At 41.5% G+C, this 23154-nt stretch overlaps 1 protein-coding gene across 1 annotated transcript in view; it reads right to left on the reverse strand.

The window, feature by feature from the left end:
- The window catches only part of LOC139308601 (NACHT, LRR and PYD domains-containing protein 12-like), a 99451-nt gene that overhangs the window by 8867 nt on the left and 67430 nt on the right, over positions 1-23154 (reverse strand). The window contains exons 8-14 of the mRNA XM_070932232.1: positions 21605-21775; positions 17315-17485; positions 17018-17188; positions 14998-15168; positions 2638-2799; positions 2285-2455; positions 1940-2110 (exon numbers count right to left, since the gene is read on the reverse strand). Of these exons, the coding sequence (XP_070788333.1) occupies positions 1940-2110; positions 2285-2455; positions 2638-2799; positions 14998-15168; positions 17018-17188; positions 17315-17485; positions 21605-21775 (1188 nt within the window). The remainder of the gene's footprint in view (positions 1-1939; positions 2111-2284; positions 2456-2637; positions 2800-14997; positions 15169-17017; positions 17189-17314; positions 17486-21604; positions 21776-23154) is intronic.

Below are 23154 nucleotides of genomic sequence, written 5' to 3' on the forward strand. Positions count from 1 at the left end.
TAAGTGAATTTTGCCCCATTTCACAACTTTTCTTGCAACATTTGTTAAGTGAATCACCGCACTTTTTAAGTTAAGTGAATCTGTCCTCCCCACTGACTTTGCTTGTCAGAAGGTTGCAAAAAGGGATCACATGACCCTGGGAGAGTACAACCATAATAAATGTGAGACAGTTGACAACCATCTGAATTTTGATCACGTGACCGGGGTGATACTGCAATGGTCATAAGTGTGAAAAACTGTCATCAGTCACTTTTTTCAGTGCCATTTTAACTTTGAATGATCACTAAATGAACTGTTGTCAGTCAAGGATTACCTATACAAAAATATAAAAAACTTGTTTACTTGCAAAAAGCTGCCCTAAATACCAATCATTAGATTAGAAATGGGGGAAATGCACACTGAAGATCAATGACAGTCACAGCCATCATGGAAACCTAAACCATTCTGTCTGAATACCTTCCTTTTCATCAACAATATCTGCAACCAAGAGTCACAAATCAGGCAGGGTGCCAGAGCACCTTGAGGAATTAAAATAGTTAAAATGCAATGATAACTATCAGCAGCCAACTTTTGCTCATAAAGTGAAACCCTTTAGTAGAGAAGTCATTTAAGCTCTCCAGAAAATGAGAGGGCATACTTGGGCTACAAAATGCCAAGCTAAAAAGACAAATTAACAAAGTATATAGGGGGCCCAGGTTCAAGTCTTTGCCCTCCCAAGCCACCCCTAGCAATGCAAGAGACTCCTGTCCCAAAGGTGCTTTTTCAAGAGGCAACTGGACTTTCTGGAAACTAAGAAAGTCCAGTTGCCTCTTGAAGAAAGCACCTTTGGGATAATCATGACCTGGTTGACTGAAGAATCCCCATAGACAAGAAACTCCTGTGCTCAGTGAACTGACAAAAGCACCCTTTCCCACCCAGGGGAAGCAATCTTTAGATCCACTTGCACAACTTAAAGATACCAGTTGGCCTCACTCACCTCACAAGATATCCTAAGATATCCTAAGGAAACCATCCAGATTTAAGTAAAGATCACATGCCCCCAGAAAGGCAGTAAAAAAAATCAGATAGAGTGCCAAGCTTGCATCCTGCCTCTTGGAAATACACCCCAAAAGGACAGTGCCAGGAACTATTAAAGCAATGTAAAAGGCTTAAAATAACCCTTCCCCTTTAAGAAAGTCAAGCCCCTAATAAGCACCAGCAAAGGAAAAAAATTCCAGAGAAGCTAAGGCTAAGACTGCAGAAAATCTGGGCGTACTGCCAAGAACCATTAACTGCTGTTACAATGTAACAAGTCTTAAGTCAAAGGGAGTTTTGGAAAAAACTTAAAGATAAGCAGGATTCAGCTAGAAACAACACAAAGAGGCACACCAGAATGTCTCCTTCCTGCCTTCTTGACAGGATTAACCCTTTAAGGTGGGAAAAACAAAAAGCTGTTGGAAGGAGATTTCTTCCAACAGCCAGTATGCCAAAATGCTCAGAAAGTTAACTAACAGTTCTCCCAAACTGGTGTGAACTGACTGAATCCCACAACTGGTTCCCTTGATAATACTTGGGGTTTAGGATATTTAGTCACGGACCCTTGGCCACACTTCCTTCACCCACAATCACCTGCCTCAGGCCATTTACAGCCAGCTTTCCTCCTCCATTGACCCTCCCCGCCCATTCTCATCTTTAACATGGACAAACAACCCTAACTCTCTCAGTGACTGTTTTTCCCAAATACTTCAGCAAGATCCCTATAGTGGCTCTTTGACAGACACTACACAAAGCCTGAATTAGAATAACTTCTTTGAAAAGAAACATGAACTCTAGTCTTGAAGCAGCCATAGAAAATATTATTATATAATGTATTAAAATTGCTTCCCTGTGGATATATTTCCAGAATAGAATCGTTTAAGAGAAATAACATAAATCAAATTAAAAAACACTGCTTACTCACCGTAGTACTTCTAATTTACAGTCTGAATGTTTGAGCCCTTCACAAAGCATTTCCACTACTGTATCAATATTGTTGATGGGAAACAACTGTAACTCTTTCAGTGTTTGATGTTTCCTGAATACATCTGAAAGATGACTGCTGAAAAATTTAGTCAGAAACTTTCCACCAAGTCTGTAAGGAAAAGAGCAAAATACTACAATTATTTCTTGAAAAGCAAGCATGGATTGTGTTTTGTAGAATTTGAAGAGAATGTGGTTATATATGGCAAATGATTTCACTCCCTGGCTATATTTCTGGAAGACAAATACTCAAGAGAAAGTAACGTATATCAAACTGATCACTCACCCTAGTTTTTCTACATTACAGTTTGGATGTTTGAGCCCCTCACATAACATTTTCACTGCTTTCTTATTTGTGTCATTGGATAATAAATCCAACTCTCTCAATCTCGTTTTTTTCCTTAGTATTTCGGCAAAAGACTCACAGAAGGATTCTTTCAGGAACCGTCCCTCAAGCCTGTAGCAAAAAGGGCAAAATATTACGATTATTCCTTCAAAAACAAGTATGGACTGTATTCTGATATGAATTGCAGAATATGGGTATATATGGCAAATGATGTCTCTCCCTGGATATATTTCTAGAGCACAAACAGTCAAGAGAAAGTACATCAAATTAACAAAAAAACAGTGATCACTCACCTTAGTTTTTCTATTTTACACTCTGGATGTTGGAGCCCCTCACACAGCATTTCCTCTACGTTTTCATCTAGACTGCAGAGAAATAACTGTAACTCTCTTAATCTCTTAAGTACTTCTAAAAAATCACTGCTGGATGAGTTGGACAGAAATCCTTCATGAATGCTGTGGAAAAGAGCACACACAGACACAAAAATAAAATTATTTAGTTTATACAATACAGAGTAACAGAGTTGGAAGGACACTTGGAAGTATTTTACTTTGACTCACTCTCAGCAGAGATCCTATGCTATTCTGTACAAATGGCTGTCCAATCTCTTTAAAAACCACCATTGATAGAGCACCCACAATTTCTGGAGGCAAGCATTTTCACTTATTAATTGTTCTCACTGCCATGAAATTTCTTCTTAGTTCTAGGTTGGATCTCTCTTTAATAATCCTCTACCTGTTACTTCTTCTCATTCCTTGAAGTGCTTTGGAGAATAGGTTGATGCCCTCTTCTCTGTGACTGCATCTCAAATATTGGAAGATTACTGTAATGCCACCCCAGTCCTCTTTATTAGGCAAGTCATGGGTTTCATCTCATGTTGTGGTAATGAGAAACAACACCCTGTTCCTCATCCTGTCAGTGTTCAGAGTAACGCATCCAAAGAAATCAGAACTCTGAGACAGGAAGAACATGTTTATTGGATACATCATATTGGCACAGCTAGTGAAAACCAACTCTGAAGTTTCCTGCGGTTATAGCATAATTAAAAGAGTAGCTGTTTCCCTCCCCAAACTCCCAAGTCACATTATCCAATTAAAGCAGTTGACGGGCTCTTTGGTCACTCCTTTCCTCCTTCAACTGCTACTTGTTGGGATGATCTTGATTCCCATGGGAAGACTCTTTGTTATGTCTATGAGACAGTCTATTTACTCCCCCTGCCCCCTTATCCTCCCAGTGTACATGGCAAGTTTGATTCAGAGTTGACAGTCAGACCTTCCTCCTTAAAGCATGAGAAATTTCTGGAAAATGCAAGCATAAAACAGATTAGTTCTTCTTCAACCACCCCTTCCCTCCCTAAGGGGTTCTTTTGGCTTCCGAGGGTATTTGTCATGAAACGTTTTAGTTAACTGATCTGCTTTCACATCCTTACTTTTTACCCAGGTGGCTTCTGAAAGCAGATACCCCTTCCACTGTTAGATACTAACTTTTTGTTATATAATCCAAGTGTCTAGAATCCTTTTTACTTTGTAATGAGTTTCTCCCTACACTATGATTGGTCTTGGGGCTACCCGGGCTATAGCTTCAGCTGATACTCTATTACTGGTCTTAACAGACTGTTATGAAAAACCAGATGCACTTTCCCTATTAGATGGGGGAGTTTTAGGTCCACTATAACAGAGTTAATGATTTTCACGATGGGGAAAGGCCCTAGGAATTTTGGTCCTAGCTTCTTGCAGGGCAGTTTTAACTTCAAATACTTGGTGGAGAGGTAAACCTTGTCCCCAATTTGGAATGGTGGTTGGGGGATTGATGCTTATCAGCTTGGACTTTCTGGATTTTGGCAGCCTCGTTGAGAGCCCATTTTATATTTTCCCATGCTTTCCTCAGTGAATTCACTCATTTGGTTAAGGTCACTGAGGAGGGTGGCTCCCAAGGGAACTCAGGCATGGGGACAAGCTCCCATCCATGTAGCTATTTTGAATGGGGTGAGCCTGGTACTACTATGTATGTACAGCATTATTGTATATTACCTCAGCGAAGGGCAGCAAGTCCTTGTTGGTAGTTGATGTAGCACCTCATGTATTTTTCTATCATTGCATTAGCTTATTCTACCACCCCATTGGTACTCGCATAAAAAGCTAAGCCCCTGGGAGGACCCAATTCACCTAATAAATTCCTTCCAGAACTTGGCTGTAAATTGAACCCCTTGATCTGAGATGATCCTCCTAGGAACCCCATGCAGCCTGTAAATGAGCTTTAAGAATAACTTGGCTAGTTTATGGGATGACGGGAGACCAGGGCAGGCTATGAAATGGGCTTACTTAGAGAAGAGGTCAATCAGTGTCCAAATGACAGTGTTTCCCCCACTTTCTGGAAGCTCCACTATGAAATCCATGGCAATTTCTTCCCATGGATGGGATGGGCCGACTACTTGTTGAGGAATCCAGGAGGTTTTCCTGGTCTTTTTTTCATAGTGGCACCAACTGCACAACTTTTGACATAGTTATCAATGTCTTTCTTCATTCTCGGCCACCAAAATTGTCTCTAGAGTTTTTAGAAACCCAAAGTGTCCTGCTTGTTTTGTGTCATGGCTCCGCTTGAAGTCGAAGGGTACTGGGGACATATAGTTTAGAGCCCTTCCAGGCTAGTCAATCCCTGGAGGTTAGTAGCTTCTTGTTGTCCCTGTACCAAAGGTGGAAAAGCAGTTCAGTTTTGAGGTTCTGAATTAGAACCCCCGCCCCCTCGCAGCTCATCGCTTTCGCATTTGCTGCCTGGTCATGGCTTGTGTCACTCTCTGGGAAGGAGGAATCATGGCATGGATCACCTCCTAAAACTTGTATTGTGGCATTCATGACAGAGCATCTGCTAAAAGGTTTTTCTTCCCTTGGATGTACTTCAAGGTGAAATTAAAATGGTTGAAGTATTGCGCCTACCGAACCTGCTTGGGAGAAAGTTTCCATGGGGTCCTAAGAGCCTCCAGATTTTTATGATTTGTCCATATTTCAAAAGGCACTTTGCTTCCTTCAAGAAAGTGGCGCCACATTAGCAGAGCCCAGCAGACTGCATAGGCTTCCTTCTTCCACATTGCCAACCCCTTTTTGGGCTTAATAAGCTTTCAGGAGGTGTATGCACATGGTTGCAGGTTCTCCTCCAGTTTCTCTGAAGGAGAACTGTGGCCACTGCCATATAGCTGGCATCTGCCTGGATGATAAAAGGCATCTCTGGGTCAGGGTTTTAAGGACTGGTTCTTTAGCAAAGAGCGTTTTGAGCATTTTGAAGGCTTCTTGGAATTTCAGCGTCCATTGCAAGGGTTGACTTGGTCATGGTTTCACTTCCCCCCTCCAGTTTTTAGTAGTTTGGAGATTGGGAGGGCAAATTCTGCAAAGGAGGGAATCAATTGCTGATAGACATTTGCAAGGAAGCTTTGGAGTTTTCTTTTCCTGGATCCATTTTGACCCAAACACTGGATACTTAGTACCCCAGACAGTCAAGGCTGGTCTTATGGAATTCACATTTGGATAGTTTGGGATAGAGGTTTTCTGCTAGACATTTTTTGAGTACTTGCCAAACCAATTTAACATGCTCCTCCGTTTTCTTGGTAAAGATGAGGATGTCATCAAAGTACACAAGGACCCCTTTGTATAGGTGCTCATGCAGCACTTCATTCATCAATTGTATGAACACCACAGTGCTCCTTGGAGGTCAAAAAACATCACTTTGAACTGAAAGCTTCCTAATGGGCAGTTCAATGCTGTTTTCCACTCGTCCCTCTCTTTAATTCTCACTTGGTAATTTGCCTCTCGCAGATCTAGCTTGGGAAAGATTTTCTCTTTTGCCAAGTGGGCCAGTATGTCTTTCATCAATGGGAGTGGGTACATATTTACCATGAAAACACTGTTTACTTAAAATATTCTACATTCCCTGAACTTCACCCAGTATGGTGCTCTGAACTAGCAGCTCATTTCTTTGTTCTGCTAGACAATGTATGGTTTGATAGCTACAGAGCAGGTCTCTATAACTACTTCAGTGCTGGATTAGAAAAGGAGTAGTATGGAATTGCCCTGAAGCTCCTTGGATGACATTCCTTGGCTGGCGGGGTGAATATTCAGCAAATTTCTTCTCCCTAGTAAGTTTGCCAAAGAAGAAGATTTATATCATGTCCACCCAGTCATCTTCAAAGATGCCTCTATTTTAACTTCACACTTTGCAATGTTTTTTTTTTCCTTTTTCCTTTTTGCATGTTAATTGCTGGCTGTGTGATCGAATTTAGATACCTTCCCTCTTTGTGGACTTTAATTGATTTAATAACATTGGAGGAATGTCTTGAAATAATTACTCATTCCATATGGAAAAGACAAATGGCAACAAGGGGGAGGGGGTTTAGATTACTGAAAAAATGAACTACTGATTTAATAATATTGAACTTCTTCCAAAAAGATTATATATGTTATCAACTTGAAAAGACTTTACATCTTTATTCTATTTCTTCCGTACTCTACATATAATTCTTGGCTTTCAACAGTATGTTAAAAGTTTAGAAACCTCTTTTTTTTCTCTATTTATTTGCATATCCACACTATTTGCTCTGCCAGTTGCTTAGTTTTGGAACTTATCTGACTTTGAAAAGAAAACAGTGTATTCTTGCCTGCTTTTCTGCTGCAAGCAACTGGCTGTGTCAGAGTGCGCACAGTTTTAATATGTGACATAACACAGGAGCAATAATAGCAAACAGAGGTTTGTAATAAACAGTGGTTTTACAAAAGAATATATATTATACATACATGTACTATAGGCAGACGTCAAACAATCAGCAATTACAGCAGGAAAGAACATATGGTGAGATAAAGATGCCCTAACAGGGCCTCTTCTTATTATACAGGTTTTTAAAGGGATAACAGCCAAAAGCCTTGCTGACTCATTCCCATGATTACATCATTGCATCATTGTAGCAGCTGGTCAGCTCTTAAATCACTGCCCTGACAGGCTGTATGAGAGGATATTGGCAAAAACGTCTAAGAAGGAATTGAAAGTATTAAAACATGATTTGGACAAGCCCAGCACCAAATTTGTTTTGGAAGTATTTGAGAAAAGGTTTTTTATAACACAATAAAAGAGATGAATAAAAAATCTGATAAAAATTTGAATCATTAGTATCAGAGCTAAAACAAACTAAAGAAGATATTTAAAATATACAGATTAGATTGGATGAGACATACACAACGTTAGATCTTCTTAACCAACATTTATTTTTACTGGATCTGAAACAGAAGGAAATTTTTCTGCATCTTATGGGAATATCTGAACAAATTCATAATTTAAGTGATGTAATTGTAACAGAAATGATTAAATGTTTTAATGATGAGAAAGTAGACTTCTCTAAAGAAATTGACAAGATTTACAAAATAAATTCAGCATATGCAGCCAAAAGACAGCTGCCAGGAGATGTTAGGATCCAATTTATAAGAAAATCTATTGAAGAGCAACTAATTCAGAAACATTACCACAAGAGATTCAACATTTTTGGAAAAGAGGTGCAAATATTCAGAGAAATTCCAATTATAATATTAAGGAAACACAAAGAATATTTTTTCCTGACAGATATCCTGAAACAAAGTAATATTCCCTTTCGCTTGGATGAGCTGGAAGGGGTTATCTTTACTTTTATGGTTGAATATGGAATAATTGAATATTTACAACGTAATGACAAACAGGTTGCATTAATCTTTTTGGACGCAGAAAAAGCTTTTGACAATTTGAACTGGGCCTTTATGTTCAAAGATGGATTTTGGATTGGGCTTTATAGAGGGTCTGAAGCAGTGGTGGGATTCAGCTGGTCTGGCCAGGTTCGCACGAACCAGTAGTGCTGCACACCTCCTTGCCCCTCCCAGCCATGCCCCTTCCCCTTCCCCTTCCAGCCACTCACCTTGGATGAGGCTGAAGATATGTTGCTGGAACTGAACGGCCAGACTTTAAAACATTTTAAAGTAGCCTGGAGCAAGAATCCCTTTCTCTGTCCCCCCCACCCCCCACGCCTAGCCCATTTGGAAGATATTGAGTTTTGCTATTGCTGACTACCTCCTCCATGCTTCCTAAATGAGGTAGATTGAGTGGGAAGTGGCTGGGGTGTATGGGTGTGAAATTAAGCCTCCTTCCTATAAAATCCATTCAGAAAGCACAAAGGAGCAGATATGGTTTAATTCTGCTTCAGCCCAGATTGCGGGAGAGAAAGTAGTTTAAAATTTTTATTTAATTGACTAATTCATTGGAAATTGCCGTGTCATGGCTTTTCATGGGATGTAGTGCTTATGATGGGCTATAAACAGGTAATACTCAGCCTTAAAATTATGTTATGGAGGTAGAAAGGCAATTAGATTTGCTGGCCTTCCTAGATATGATTTTCAGTAGTCAGCCTCTGCTGTTTTACACTACTAATATAATTAAATCAAATACCTATCTCTAAATTTAAGACAGCACTAACCCTAGAACATTTTTATGAACTAGGAACAGCCATCCTGGAAGAGAAATTTAAGGAAAAAAACTTTCACCAAAACCTCCAATTACATTTGTTATTCAAGCATAGTAAGAACATATTTATATGTAGTTTGCTTGGATTACCAGATTAACAGCAAAGGCTCAATGCAGAAGCCAAATGTTTGCAAGTTTCTGATGATAAGATTTTGAAATAGTTCCACCAGGTTTAGTCACTGTCAGGACAGGAGAAGATACAAATTTTCCTCGGCTTTTTATTTCAATGTTTACATATAATTTTGCTTTCCTGAAGGCCAACTCTATCAAATGCACCCTAACCACACATGGTAAGTGCTAAGCAGTAATCATATAATACAATATATGAATGTTACCTTAATTGAGGTCGATGCATGCCTCATAATCTTATAAGGCAGTATTTCTCCAGTCTCTGAAAATCCAGCAAATTCAATAACAACAGTTCATCTGCAGCTCTCAAAACAGTTATTCTTCAAGTTGCCCCATAGACTTTATAAATATAAAGTCAGAATAGAGACATTCTGAGAAAATGTACTGGAAATACGATTGAGTATTCGTAAATCTGTGCCTTTGGAACCAGTAAAATTTATTTTCCAGTAAATGTACATAAGTTTGGAATTTGTGAGCACACAAATCAAGGCTTGCCATTATGCAAGGGTTGAACTAACTGAAGCAGTATCTTAATTATCTGCAGTTCTCATTCATTTCACAGGGAGCATTTTGATCATCTTGGTTTACTGGTGTCAGTGCTTGTCAAAAGGAACTGGGAAAGTAAGTCTGCTTCTGGATTAATCCCTGTTCAGGCAGTACATTTCAGCAGAAAACTAAGAAGATTGCTGAACTGCAGCATTAATTTTATTGAATGTTAAGTCTGTGAGTGTGGATAGAATTTCAGGCATTTCAGTTGGAAGCCAGAATGAGTGGAAACTGGAAGAAAAACTAGTAAATATGTATTTGGATTTTACAGGTATCCTTGGTGAAGCATTCTGTCTAAAATTCTACACAGACTAATGGTTATGTTGGATGATAAACTACTATAGCTTTTTCCAGTATCAATTTATTTACAGAATGCATATATAATGATTATATATTTTTCTGGCTTTATGGTCTGTAGTTAATGAGGGTAAAATTATTTGGAGCAGAAGTTGCTCTGCTGCTTCCAAACTAAATGATGGTTAATAAAGCCTCTGAAAAGCCACAGTCTTTTTGTCACCAAGCATGGAGAAATATATATGCAATTAATAATAATAATTTATTATATTTGACTTGACTCCAGCAACTCAAGAAAATCTACTTTGTTTCAGGCCATGCCCACCCAGTCACACAATTACCCAGCCAGGCCTGCCCAGCCACATGACCACCAAGCCATGTGCCCACACAGTCACGTGACAACCAAGCCACGCCCACCTAGTCACATGACCACCTAGTCACACCCATCAAACCATGCCCACAGGACTGGAGGTAAAATTTTTTGAATCCCACCACTGGTCTGAAGTCCATCTATACACTCCAGAAAGCTTGAATCATGGTGAATGGAGACTTTACAAAGTCAATTGCAATCCAGAAGGGAACAAGACAGGGGTGTCTATTATCCCCTTTATTATTTGTTCTAGTGTTGGAACTGTTGAATAGAGATATTAGACAGACTAACAGAGCAAAAGGACTACAAATTAAAGTGCATAATTACAAATTACGTGCATTTGCTGATGATTTGGTATTGATTGTGCAAGATCCGCTAGAGAACATTGAACATGTTATGAGGAAGATTAAAATGTTTGGAAAAATGGCAAGTTTAAGAATAAATAAATCATAGATGACAATACTGACTAAGAACATAAAGATGGAAGATCAGAATAAATTGGAATTTAACACTGGTTTTAAAGTTGTGAAAAAAGTACAGTGCTTGGTGGTGACTCTTACTGAGGAAAATTCTAAGCTTTACAAAAATAATTATGGTGAAATATGGAAGAAGATAAAATTGGATTTAAATAGATAGCAAAAATTACATTTGTCATTAATGGGAAGAATTTCAGTAATTAAAATGAATGCACTACCTAGAATGTTATTCTATTTTAGACTATACCAATATTGATTAGATATTCTACTTTGAAACAGCATAGAAAGATATATCTAAATTTATTGGGCAAAATAAAAAAACAAGAATTAAATATAAGCTGCTACAAGATTCTAAAGATAGAAGAGGTCTGGGTTTGCCAGATCTTAGATTATGTTATGATGCTTGTCATCTGGTACGGCTAAAAGATTGGGTAACTTTAAAAAAGTCAAGGCTGTTAGACCTTGAAGGTTTTGATTTGGGTGGCATGCCTATCTGTGGTATGACAAAGTAAAAGTTAATCTTGGCTTTCAGATTCACGTTATTAGGCAATTGATTGGATGTATGTGGTGGAAGTATAAAAGAAGATTAGCTGATAAAGTGCCACTTTTGCTATCACCTCATGAAGCATTACATAAATCAGAGATGATTTCAGAATGTAAATGGTGACATATTGAGATGTATTGATCTTTGAAAAAGAGGGATTTAAGATAAAAATAATAGAACAACTAATAAGTGAAGGACTTGCTTGTGATTGGTTTAATTATTATAGATTTTTGAAAGATTTAAACTTGATAAAAAGTTTTGTTTTCATAGAACTAAATAAGAATTTGACATTAATTAATGTTCTAGAGATTGAACACTTGATTTCTAAAGTATATAAAATGCTACTCAAGATGAATCTAGAAGATGAAGAGGTTAAAGACTGTATGGTAAAATTGGGTATAATATAATGCCAGATAAATGTGAGAAAATATAGATGAAGGGATTAAAATTTACATTAAATTATAGTTTGAAAAAAAAACATTTATAAAATGATGTATTGTTGGTCCTTGACTCCTGATAGAATAGCGAAAATGTAGAAAGGGATTCTAATAAGTGCTGGAAATATAGTTAAAATCCAGGTTCATTTTCTCATATGTGGTGGTCTTGCAAATATGTGAAAACTTACTAGATACACATAACAATGACAATGAAAAAATATTTAAGATACCAATATTAATGAAACTCGAAGCTCTTCTTTTAGGTACAATGGACAAGTCAATTGAAAAACAATTTGGGATGCTATTCCTTTACATGGTGACAGCTGCAAGGATTGTACTTGCCAAACACTGGAAAGAAGAAAAGATGCCGACTGTTGAAGAATGGATTTTGAAAATGAGTAAATTAGCAGAGATGGCGAAATTAACTGCTTTGATTAGAGATAATGGATTAGACAGCTGTATATCTAATCAGCTGGAAATCATTTGTGGACATTCTACGTGCTAAATATAAATAACAGATGGCTAACAGAGGGATTTGAGGGTTCATGTAATATTTAGCTCAAACTGTTGACTACTTTTTCTTCTTTATACAATACACACATACACACACATACACACACAAACAGAAACATGTTTGTAAAAGGGGAGGAGAATTTATTGCTTTTTCTTTTCTTCCAGCACTCAGCCAGGGTGGATCCTACATGTTATATGTTAAATTTAATTGACAACATTTCCTTCCTTTTTTGTATACTATTTATTGTTGTTGTTGTTGTTGTTGTTGTTGTTGTTGTTGTTAGGGTTGAATGTATTTTTATTTGGTTTAATTTTGTTTGTTTTACTGTTCTGTATTTTATAGTTTATGATAAAACAATACATTTAAATTGAAAAAAATGTTCTGCATTCCCTGATTGGATGTTTACTTTTCATTGGGAGTAGAGAGGAAAACACCACCTGTGCCCCCATCTTTTTGGCTCATAGCTTCTTGATATGGTTTTCAGGCTCTTTGTCATATGACTCATCCCCACGTGAATGAGGAGAAAAGAATAATAATAATCTCTGGATTTAATTATTTTCATAAGCCTCTCTGTCACATCTTTGATCTTTGCTCCTGAGGTACAGCAAACTACTTTAGATAGACTGTCTGATCTACAAAGTGCTCTGTGCATGTTCATGTGCAGCATGTATTTATTTATTTATTTATTTATTTATTTATTTATTTATTTTTCAAATTTATATGCCGCCCTTCTCCCATAGGACTCGGGGCGGCTCACAAAATAAAAACAACACAACAATCCCAATACTAAAATTAGTCAATTTAAAATCCCCAGACAATTAAAAACCCCACGGCAGATCAGGGAATTTGCTGAAAAAGCCATGTCTTCAGCTCAGCGTGGAAAGTGCGGAGGTCAGGGGCCGTCCAGAGCCCGGTGGGTAACCCATTCCAGAGGGTCGGTGCGGCCACGGAGAACACTCTAATCCTGGGGGCTGCCAGCCGACACTGTTTGGTGTGCAATGTGCATGTGCATGCACAGCATGCACTTCGCGCACAATGAGCATGCGTGGCCAGCGAACTGGTAGCAAACCGGTTCAGATTTCACTTCTGCATTGGTCTATATTTAAAGGTTTATTCTTGTGTTACTTAATTGTTCCTTATGGTGTTCAATTTGGTTGCAATCTTTTTCCTTTAATTGGAGTTCCTCATTTTGTTGTTTAAGTTTCAGTGGCTAGACTTGTCTCTAGTCCAGTGATGGCGAACCTTTTTGGCATTGCATGCCAAAAGTCTGAGCGTGTGAGCGCTATCGCGCTCCCGCTTGCCGGAACCCATAATGCAATGCGTGCCCCTATTTACGCATGTATGCACAACACCCCCATGCTCCCTCTACACATGCGCCCACATTGTGTATGCTTGCCCTCCCCATTGCGCCCCCCCACTTTTTCCAAGTGGGCCGGCATACCTCTTACCACAGGACAACTAGGTACCAGCCCGTTCCCTGGTGAGACAGCTATTCCCCGCCCGGCGCATGGTGCTGCCAAGATGGCAGGGCCAGAAGTACCCCCGAGGAAGCTCTGAATGAGCGGCTTGCCTGGGCTCCTTCCCACTGGGAGCTGCAGGCCAAGCAGGTGGTGGACGGGGACTGGCTGCACCTATCACCACCTAAGTGGAAAGCCCAAAGAGGGGCATCCCAGATGCTTATGCTGCCCTCAGCGCTTCCCCAACACCTGCCTGCTGCCACCGACGCTGAGCACTCAGCCGCCACATTCGCCCAGCTCGGCCCCGCAATTCTGCTCAGTTCAAGTTCATGGAAATCATGTGGTGGCCCTTGAAACTTTAGGAGGGAACTGGATCCGAGACCAGGAGGCAGCCTTTCGCGGAGCCAGCCCAATGGGGAACTGAAAAGAGAGGGACTTTTCCCTTCTTCCACCTTGCTCATGGACTGTGGGGTTTGGGGTGGCTCTAGAGCCGGAATTCGCTTGGCTGATGATCGGGCAACTCCAAAGTTTCCTGGTGTTCGTTCTCTTGCCTGTCTTCTTTCCCTGTTTAAAAGAGCCGCGCTTGTAGGGGGGAGAGATCTGACTAAAGAGCTGTGCTTTAGCTGTGCTAAAGAGCTGCCTCCTGCCTTCCCCGATCTCCAAAGTTTTTCCCCCATCGAATCCTAGCTTTCTCCTGCCTTCCCTGATCTCCAAAGTTCCTCCCCCATCGAATCCTAGCTTTCTCCTGCCTTCCCTGATCTCCAAAGTTTCTCCCCATCGAATCCTAGCTTCCTCCTGCCTTCCCCGATCCCCAAAGTTCCTCCCCCATCGAATCCTAGCTTTCTCCTGCCTTCTCCAATCTCCAAAGTTTCTCCCCCCATCGAATCCTAGCTTTCTCCTGCCTTCTGTGCCTCCTCAGATCTTTTCAGTTTCTCCCCCCATCGCGTGCTAGCTTTCTCCTGCTTTCCTGCCACGGAGAGGCATCTGCAGAGGGTAGAACCTGCAGAGATCGGGGAAGGCCCTGCCTCCGTGCATGCGCGGCAGAGACTGGAAGACCAGCTGGCCGATGGGAGGTGCATGAATGTGCGGTGGACCTGGGCTGGGGCGATGGCTGGCATGCCAGCAGAAAGGGTTCTGTGTGCCACCTGTGGCACACGTGCCATAGGTTCGCCATCACAGCTCTAGTCCCTTCGCTTTTTCCTCCATTGTTTGTTCCTTACTGTGTTTAGTATTATAGGAACTGAAAAGACTATGATTATATATGGCAATTGAACTGCCCATCCCTGGATATATTTTCAGAAGAGAAACAGTCAAGAGAAAGTAACAACATCAAACTAAAAAAATAAACAATGATCACTTACCATAGTTTTTCTATTTTACAGTCTGGGTGTTGAAGCCCCGCACACAGCAACTCCACCATTTCGACTTTTGAACCCTCAATCCACAACCATAACTTTCTCAATCTCTGGTTTTTCCTGAGTACTTCTGCAAGATGCCGGCTGCAATATTTATCCAAGTATTTTCCAAAAAGCCTGCATGTTTGAATCCCCCAAAAATACTATTATTTCTTGGAAAACAAGCATAAACTATACTCTTGAAGGAACTGAAGAGAATATGGAGAATATAATTATTTGCTGATAACGGAACTGCCTCTCCCATCTTAATAATTAATTTCAAATATTTATTTCAGATCCATCTGGACCCTTACTCTGCATATAACTTCCCAAAGTCAATGTTCTCATTACTTTTTGCTGTTTATTCCAAAATAAGAGATAAGATTTTTTTTATTGCTTACATTTACATAAAACTTCTTTCGTTTAGGATTGAAGAACAATCACTTAGTGTAATGAAATTTACTATTCTGAAGGTTTCTAATACAAAGTAGATAACAAACAATTTCCAGAAGTGATTAAGAAATGAGTTTGTGAACCCTGTGCCCTTGGATAAAGGTAGCAATCGCTTAGCACCCAGACCCTGAAGTTCACCAGAGACTAGAGTGCTTGGGGGCAATGCTAAGTCCCCTCCTTGTCCAGAGAGGAATGCTAATTTTGCCACTGCTTCCCCAGAAGTCTGGTAAGTCCAAATTATTCAGTGCCAATACCTCACAAGCCAATATTAATATTAAAGCAGATTCCCAAAAGTGTAAGTATAAGAAAGTTTCAAAGATAGCAATAAGCAATAGCGCTTAGACTTATATACCACTTCACAGTGCTTTACAGCTCCCTCTAAGCGGTTTACAGAGTCAGTATATTGCCCCCAACAATCCGGGTCTTCATTTTACCGACTTCGGAAGGACGGAAGGCTGAGAAAACCTTGAGCTTGGTAAAATTCAAACTGCCAAATTGCAGACAGCCAACTATCAGCAGAAGTAGCACACAGTATTGCATTCTAACCACTGCACCACCATGGCTCTTCTACAGATCTTTTCTGTATTAAAGGAAGCTAGTAAACAATTGAAGAAAAATTCCAGGAAGTGTTAACAAGGTGATATTATCCACTCAAATAATGAAGAAAGAATGAACAAAGGCTATAGATCTATACATCTGTAAAGTCTAGCTGCAGATTTTTTTTTTTATCAGAGTAATTGCTGTCATATCTACAAATTGCTTAATGAAGATGTCAGGCTTGTCCTAGCTTGGATCCTTAAGAAAGAAAGACCCTTGATTCCATTTGGAAAAAAATATATTCTTTTACTAAAGCCAAATAGTTACAGTGTAAGCAAAGCTGGAGCTGACTATTCCTGCATAAATCCTGATTTTTCCCTTTCTCCCTGACCCCCCCCCCCCGCTTGACTATTCATAAATCTTCCCTAGTATTCAAATTAAGTGTTTATGTAACAGTCTTATGGTTTGGTGCCTCTTTGGTAAACTTCCGCATTCCATTTTCACACTTGGATCTGCCAGTCTGTCTCACCAGTTTGTTTCGGAATGGCACCTCTGGTTCCTGTCATCCTGTCAATCCCCTTCCCTTCATTCCCATTCTCCCTCCTCTCTGCATATATGGCAGAATGACAGTGTAGCAAAGTAGGCTGAAGTGATTACAATGGCAAACCTGGCAGAAGATTTCTAAATTACTGAGTTTATTTCTCCAGGAATAGATCTCAAAAAAAAAGTAGCCCTTCAGGCAGATTCTTAGCACTTAACAGCTAAGAAAGTATCTTTGCAGTCAGAAGAGACAGCTCTCAAATGTCTAGTAAATCTAGGAGGGCATCTTAATGCCTTTGTGACTATGATCCTGGATAGAATTCTATCTCAGAAAACACAAGGAAGTGAAGATAATGTGGTTATACATCAGAACTGTAACTGCCTTTCCTTAGATACTTTTCCAGAACTCAAGAGAAAGTTATGTACATCAAACTAAAAAAGAAACATGATTGCTCACCCGAACTCTTCTACTTTACAGGCGGAATGTTGGAGCCCTTCACATAGCATTCTGAATGGTTGATCTTTTGGATACTTTAGCACCAACCATAATGCTCTTATTGTCTGGCGTCTCCTGAATACTTCTGCAACATGCCTGCTGCAGGATTCAGTCACAAATTCTCCACTAAGCCTATAAAAAGGATTCAAAACAATTAAAATTATTTCTTAAGAAACAAGCATGGGCTACATTGTTGTAGAAACTGAAGAGAATATGGTTATGTATGGCAACTGAACTGCCTCTCCCTGGATCACTTACCATAGTTTTTCTACTTTACAGTCTGGGTGTTGAAGCCCCTTACACAGTGTCTCCACTGTTCTGTCATCTATATCGTAGAGATACAACTTCAAGTTTTTTAATTTCTGGTTTCTCCTGAATACGTCTGCAAGTTCCCTGCTGCAGTATTTGGTCATGGCTCCTCCACTAAGCCTGCAGATATGAATCCCAAAAGTTACAATTATTTCTTGGAAAAGAAACATAAACGTTCAGTTCTTCAAGGAACTGAAGAGAATATGGATGTTTACTGATAATGGAATTGCCTCTCCGAGGATACATTTCCAAAACATAAGCAGGTACTTTTACTTTTGGAACAATGACAAACATTGATGAGATCAGTATCAGTACTAATATTTTGAGTTTTATGGAGAATTTTCTTAACACGATCTACATCTAACGGTATACATTGTTTCCGGTATTTAAGCTCTCCGTGTACATACCATTAAGTTGCAGATCATAAATCATAATATATAATCTTATATCATATCATAAGGTACAAGCAAGTAATAAAACATAAGATACTAATAGGATAGTAGGAAAGTTGAGAAAGATGAGAAGGATGAAAAAAATGAGAAGATGAGAAGGATAATAGCAATACAGCCCTACTACAAAATATCTTTAGGCATAAGAGAGTGCCAAAGGAATTAGGCATTTAGCAGAGTGATGGCATTTTAGGAGAAGCTCTCCTATTCTACCACTTCTTACAATATTAAACAGTATCAACAGTAGAGACCTTCAGGTTTCAGAGTTCTATAATCTCCCAAGACTTGAAATGGACACCTACTATCAGAACCATCATTAAAAAGACACAATAAAAAATTCTTCCTCCATCAACTCAGAAAGCTCAGATTGCCCAAGGAGCTACTGATACAGTTCTATAGAGGATTATTATCTATCATATAATCATATAGATTAGCCCCTAGAGCCTTTTTAGTTTTGTTGCTCTTCTCTGCACTGTTTATAGGGAGCAGTATCACACTGCTGAATCATACTTAAGTGATGATCTATTAGAAGGATGGTCCACCAAGATCCCCCTTATTTATTTATTTAGTGTATGGCACATGTTAGCCAGGGATCACTGAGGTGGCTGGCTGCCTCTGTGAAATGAATTTTTTCAGGCAATGTTATCTTTACCCACCTGAATGCTGGTAGGCAATTGGGGGAGGCGCCTTTCTTGTCCCTCTGCAGTTTATTCACTCATGGGAATCGAGCCACCAAGCTATTGACCTCAGCGGTGTGCAGGCTCAGCACCATGTGAGCCACCGCAGCTCCATCCCCCTCATAATCACTACTGTTGAGCCAAATACAGCCTATTCCAGTGATGGCAAAGCTTTTTGGCATTGCGTGCCAAAAGTCAGAGCGTGCTCGCACGTGCCAGCACCCATAATGCAATACACACCCCATTTGCATATGTGCACATGACCCTCCCCCCACGCATGCACCCCACACTGTGCATGCACCCTCCCATGCATGCGCCTCCACTTTTTCCAAGGGGCCAGCGTGCCTCTTACCAGAGGACAACCAGATACCGAACTGTTCCCTGGTGAGACAGCTGTTCCCCGGCCGGTGGCAGCACTCTCAGCCCACCATGTGCCAGCTGGGGAAGCTCCGAACATGCAGCCTTGCCTGGGCTCCTCCCCACTGGGTCCTGGGCTTCCCGGCAAGCCCCCTGCAGCAACGTGAGAACCGCTGCCCCCAAGAGCAATGAGGTGGTGGCTGCAAGGATGGACGAGCTGGAGCTTCCCTGTCTCCCTGCATGAGCAGGCTTCTGGCGTGGACCCAGGCCTGGGGGGTGGGATTGAAGCCCCAGCACACCCATGCTGCCACCCCATAGCCACCGGCGCTTCTCACGCTACCACTTCTCACTCAGTGGCAGGAGCAGCTGGCAGCAGGCTTCAATCCTTCCCCCAGAGGCCTGAAATGCAATGCACTTTTTTGACCTCTGCATGCCCCATTTTTGGATTTGGAGAGGAAAGGGTTTTCGGGCGGCAGTACTGCAATCCTCTCCCCGAATCAAAAAAGTGCATTGCGTTTCAGGCGGCGGATCTGGCCAGGAGGAAAGAGAAGGTGAATCTGCAGAGAAGTGGGAGGAAGACGCACGGTTCTTCAATGTGCACCGGAGAACCATGAAGGAAAGCATTTTCAGGCAGCAGTGCCCGATCCCCTCCCCGAATCCACCCGAAAAGGCTTTCCTCCTTGGTTCTCCAGTACACATTGCAGAGCAGTGCACCCTCCTCCTCCTTCTCTGCAGACTCACTTTCTCCTTCCTCCTGGGCCAGGAGCAGAAGCCAACCAACCTCCACCTAGGTCATCTGAAAAAGGGGCAGTCAGGGCGGCTAGGCACCTTGCCTTATGCCCCCTGCACAGTGCCTGAAACTCTGGTGCTCTTGTTTTGCCTGTGTATGCCCAGTTTTTGGATTTGGAGAAGAAAGGGTTTTTGGGCGGCAGTGCTGAGATACCGTTCCCAAATCTAAAAAGTGCACTGCATTTCAGGCAGCAGATTTGGCCAGGAGGAAAGAGAAAGTGAGTCTGCGGAGAAGGAGGAGAAGGGCATGTGGCCAGCCGCGCACTCTGTTTTTGGATTTGCTGGAAAACGCTTTCCTCTGTGGTTCTCCGGTGCACATTGCAGAACTGCATGCCTTCCTACTCCTTCTCCGCAGATGGCCAGATCCGCCACCTGAAATGCAGTGTAATTTTTTGATTCGGGGAGGGGATCCCAGTGCTGCAGTCCGAAAACCCTTTCCTCTCCAAATCCAAAAACCGGTAGCTCCTCCTCCTCCTCCCCCTGCCAGCCTCACCATAAAACTTGGGGTTTGCCTTACGGGGGGCAAGAAAGGTCCTGGTTGGGGAGGAATCCTCTTTGCAGAGGCGGCTCCTCCTCCTCCCCCTGCCAGCCTCACCATAAATCTCGGGGTTTGCCTTACGGGGGGGTGGGGGGAGAAAATGTCCGTGGTGGGGGAATCCTCTTTGCAGAGACAGCGGCAGCTCCTTCTCCTCCCTCTGCCAGCCTCACTGTAAATCTCAAGGTTTGCCTTACAGGGGGGGAAAGGCCCTGGGGTGGGGAAATGTCTGTGGTGCCAGTGACTGCAGCTGCACTCTGGAGAAGCCCCGTTGGAGATGGTCAGGCAATTTCCAGCATGGTCTGCACTGGCAGGGCGCAGGGCTTGCTTACATAACTTCACCGGCAAAAAGGCAGTGGCAGAAGGCCGTTTGTGCCAGAAAAGAGGCAGTGGCACCAGCAAACTTATGTGGGCAAGCCCCTCATCCCGGCTCTGTGGGTCTGCAGAGCTGAGCATTTGGCATCCTGCTTCTCTTGTGCTGGCCACCACCTTGCACACAGCTGATCGGCACTCTAACTGGGCTTTTCCAGAGTGTGGCTGCAGTCACTGACACCACAGACGTCCCTCCACCAGGACCTTTCTCCCCCCCGCCCCCTGAAAGACAAACCCTGAGATTTACAGTGGTAGGGGGAGGGGGGGGAGGAGGAGCTGCTGTGTCTGCAAAGAGGATTTGCTCCCAACCAGGACCTTCCCCCCCCCCCCCAAGGCAAACTCTGAGATTTACAGCAAAGCTGGCCGCTGCCACCTCTGCAAAGAGCATTCCCCCCTCTCTCCCCCCCCATAAGGCAAACCTCAAGCAGAGACAGCAGCGCAGGCAAAGAGGCAGCGCTGGTTTGCCAGCACAAACAGCCTCCAATGTGGATCCCAGGAAGCGGCTGCCAATGGCATGGCCGGTGCGCATATGTGCTAAGAGAAGCTGCCCAGTGGACATGCGTGTGCCGGGAAATAAACTTCTGGTTTCCGGTGCACGCATGCGCATCAGCCACCTAGTCTTCTGGTTACTGGTGAGCATGCGTGTGGGATGGTCAGCTCGCCAGCTGATCTTCTGGTTTCTGGCACAGCCGCATGCGTGAAGTCCTGCTAATCGTCGCATGCGCATGCGCGCCAGTAACCAGAAGACTAGCTGGCTGGTGTGCATGTGTGCACCAGAAACCTGGAGGGAGGAATGGACACCACTGTGCGTGCCAGGCAACATGGCTCCACATGCCACCTGTGGTACGCGTGCCATAGGTTCGCCATCACGGGCCTATTCAATAGAAGTGCATTTGGTTTCCCAGCCTAAGTGCAGGACCTAAGTTTTCTCACCACTGAACTGCATCCCGTTCAATAGGGCCCAAAGCTCAATTCTGTCAAGATCCTTCCGAATATTCAGTCTGTCTTCAAATTCCCTCCAGCTTTGTGTCAAACTGAAAAATAAATACTGATCACTCACTCCAGTGTTTCTACTTTACAATATGGATCTTCGAGGGCCTCACACAGGAAGTCCATTGAGCTCAGATTTGTGTCTTCTAAGATTAAATTTAACTCCTTCAACTTCCGGTTTGTTTTAAAGATTTCAGCAAGTTGCCTGCTGCAGGACCGTGTAAAGTGCAAATTTTCCAACCTGAAAGTGCAGTAAATATTCAGAAGCATTAGAATATTACTTTCTGCTTTGGTTTACATTTTATTTATTTTTATGAGGTATTTATTATAATTTTCAAAGGAGGATGGAAAGAAAAAGAGTACTGTTACAAAGTTAGATATATGAAAATAGATAAATAGATAATAATTACAGACACTCAATAAAAATTATAGATATGGGAACTAACAAATCTAAAATATCATATGTCTAGATAATAAATAAAACATTAAAAATATCCTATAAATAGTGTGTAGATTATATATCAAAGTAAAAAATAAACTCTGAAACATAAATGTTGGATTTGGCACCATTTCATGTGTGTCGTTGTCATCTAAACTGTACTCCAAACAGAATAGATTTCTAAATCCAATATACTTTTAAAATATGAAGTGAACTTAGATGTTGAACTACACTCCCACAATTTAGTTAGTCATGGGTCAAAAGAGACGATCACCATCTTTTTCAAAAAAGAATATATAAAATTCTTGTAGCTTCTAACATATTCAATCTTAGTATTCGTCAATAAATATATTGAAGCAATATGTGGTTTAGTAGCCTTTGACAACCAACAAGACAGCAAGCAGGATGCCTTCCACAATCCTGTGACATGCAACTTCAGACAAAATTTTGAAAAAATGTTTTTGTCCAATATGATACAAGGGCAATTATCAAGATAGCCACAAGCTTGGCACAAGTCGAGATGGGGAATCCTCACAAGTAAGAGATGCAAGGAGAAAAGATAAGAGACCTGGTGATAGGAAGCTTGAGAGACAACATTCTTTAAATGTTGTAAACATTTAAAATGTTTTTCTCAGAATATGCTCTCAGGGAGTGAGGCCAATAAGTCAATCATACTGATATTCCACCCAATATGCAACTGTGGCAGTTTTCTTCTTAGCATTGGCTTCTCTGCAGGTTGCCTTTGTTCTTACCAAATTTCTCAGATCTACCAGGTTCTGCTCTATTTGAGGCTGTCACTGGTGAAGTCAAGGCATCCTAGGGGCTTACTGGAACTGACTCAACCAGGGTGTACTCATTGACTCTGCAACTAAAATTATCAAAGCCAAGACTATTGTCTCTAGAGCCTTTAACTCTACCTCTTCCCCAGCCTCCTCATCAGATAACATGATCAGCAGATCTATAGGAACTTTGAAGTCAAGCATGGTAGCTTAAAGAGTCAGATGCCCATGGCCACAAGCTAGTTTAGACCATCCAGTCCATTAGTTACACTCAGAATTGTCAAAGGACCAAGGGGGGGGGAGAAGAGTCAACCAAAAGGGCAATACATGAGGGGAAAGTGGGAGGAGGGAATGACAGCTTGATGAAGAACAGTGGAGCTCTGAGTGTTTGTGCCAGCACTC

This window comes from Pituophis catenifer, unplaced genomic scaffold (genome assembly GCF_029215685.1).
Source record: "Pituophis catenifer annectens isolate HBS135680 unplaced genomic scaffold, rPitCat1.0.hap2 SCAF_1, whole genome shotgun sequence".
NCBI lineage: Eukaryota > Metazoa > Chordata > Lepidosauria > Squamata > Colubridae > Pituophis > Pituophis catenifer.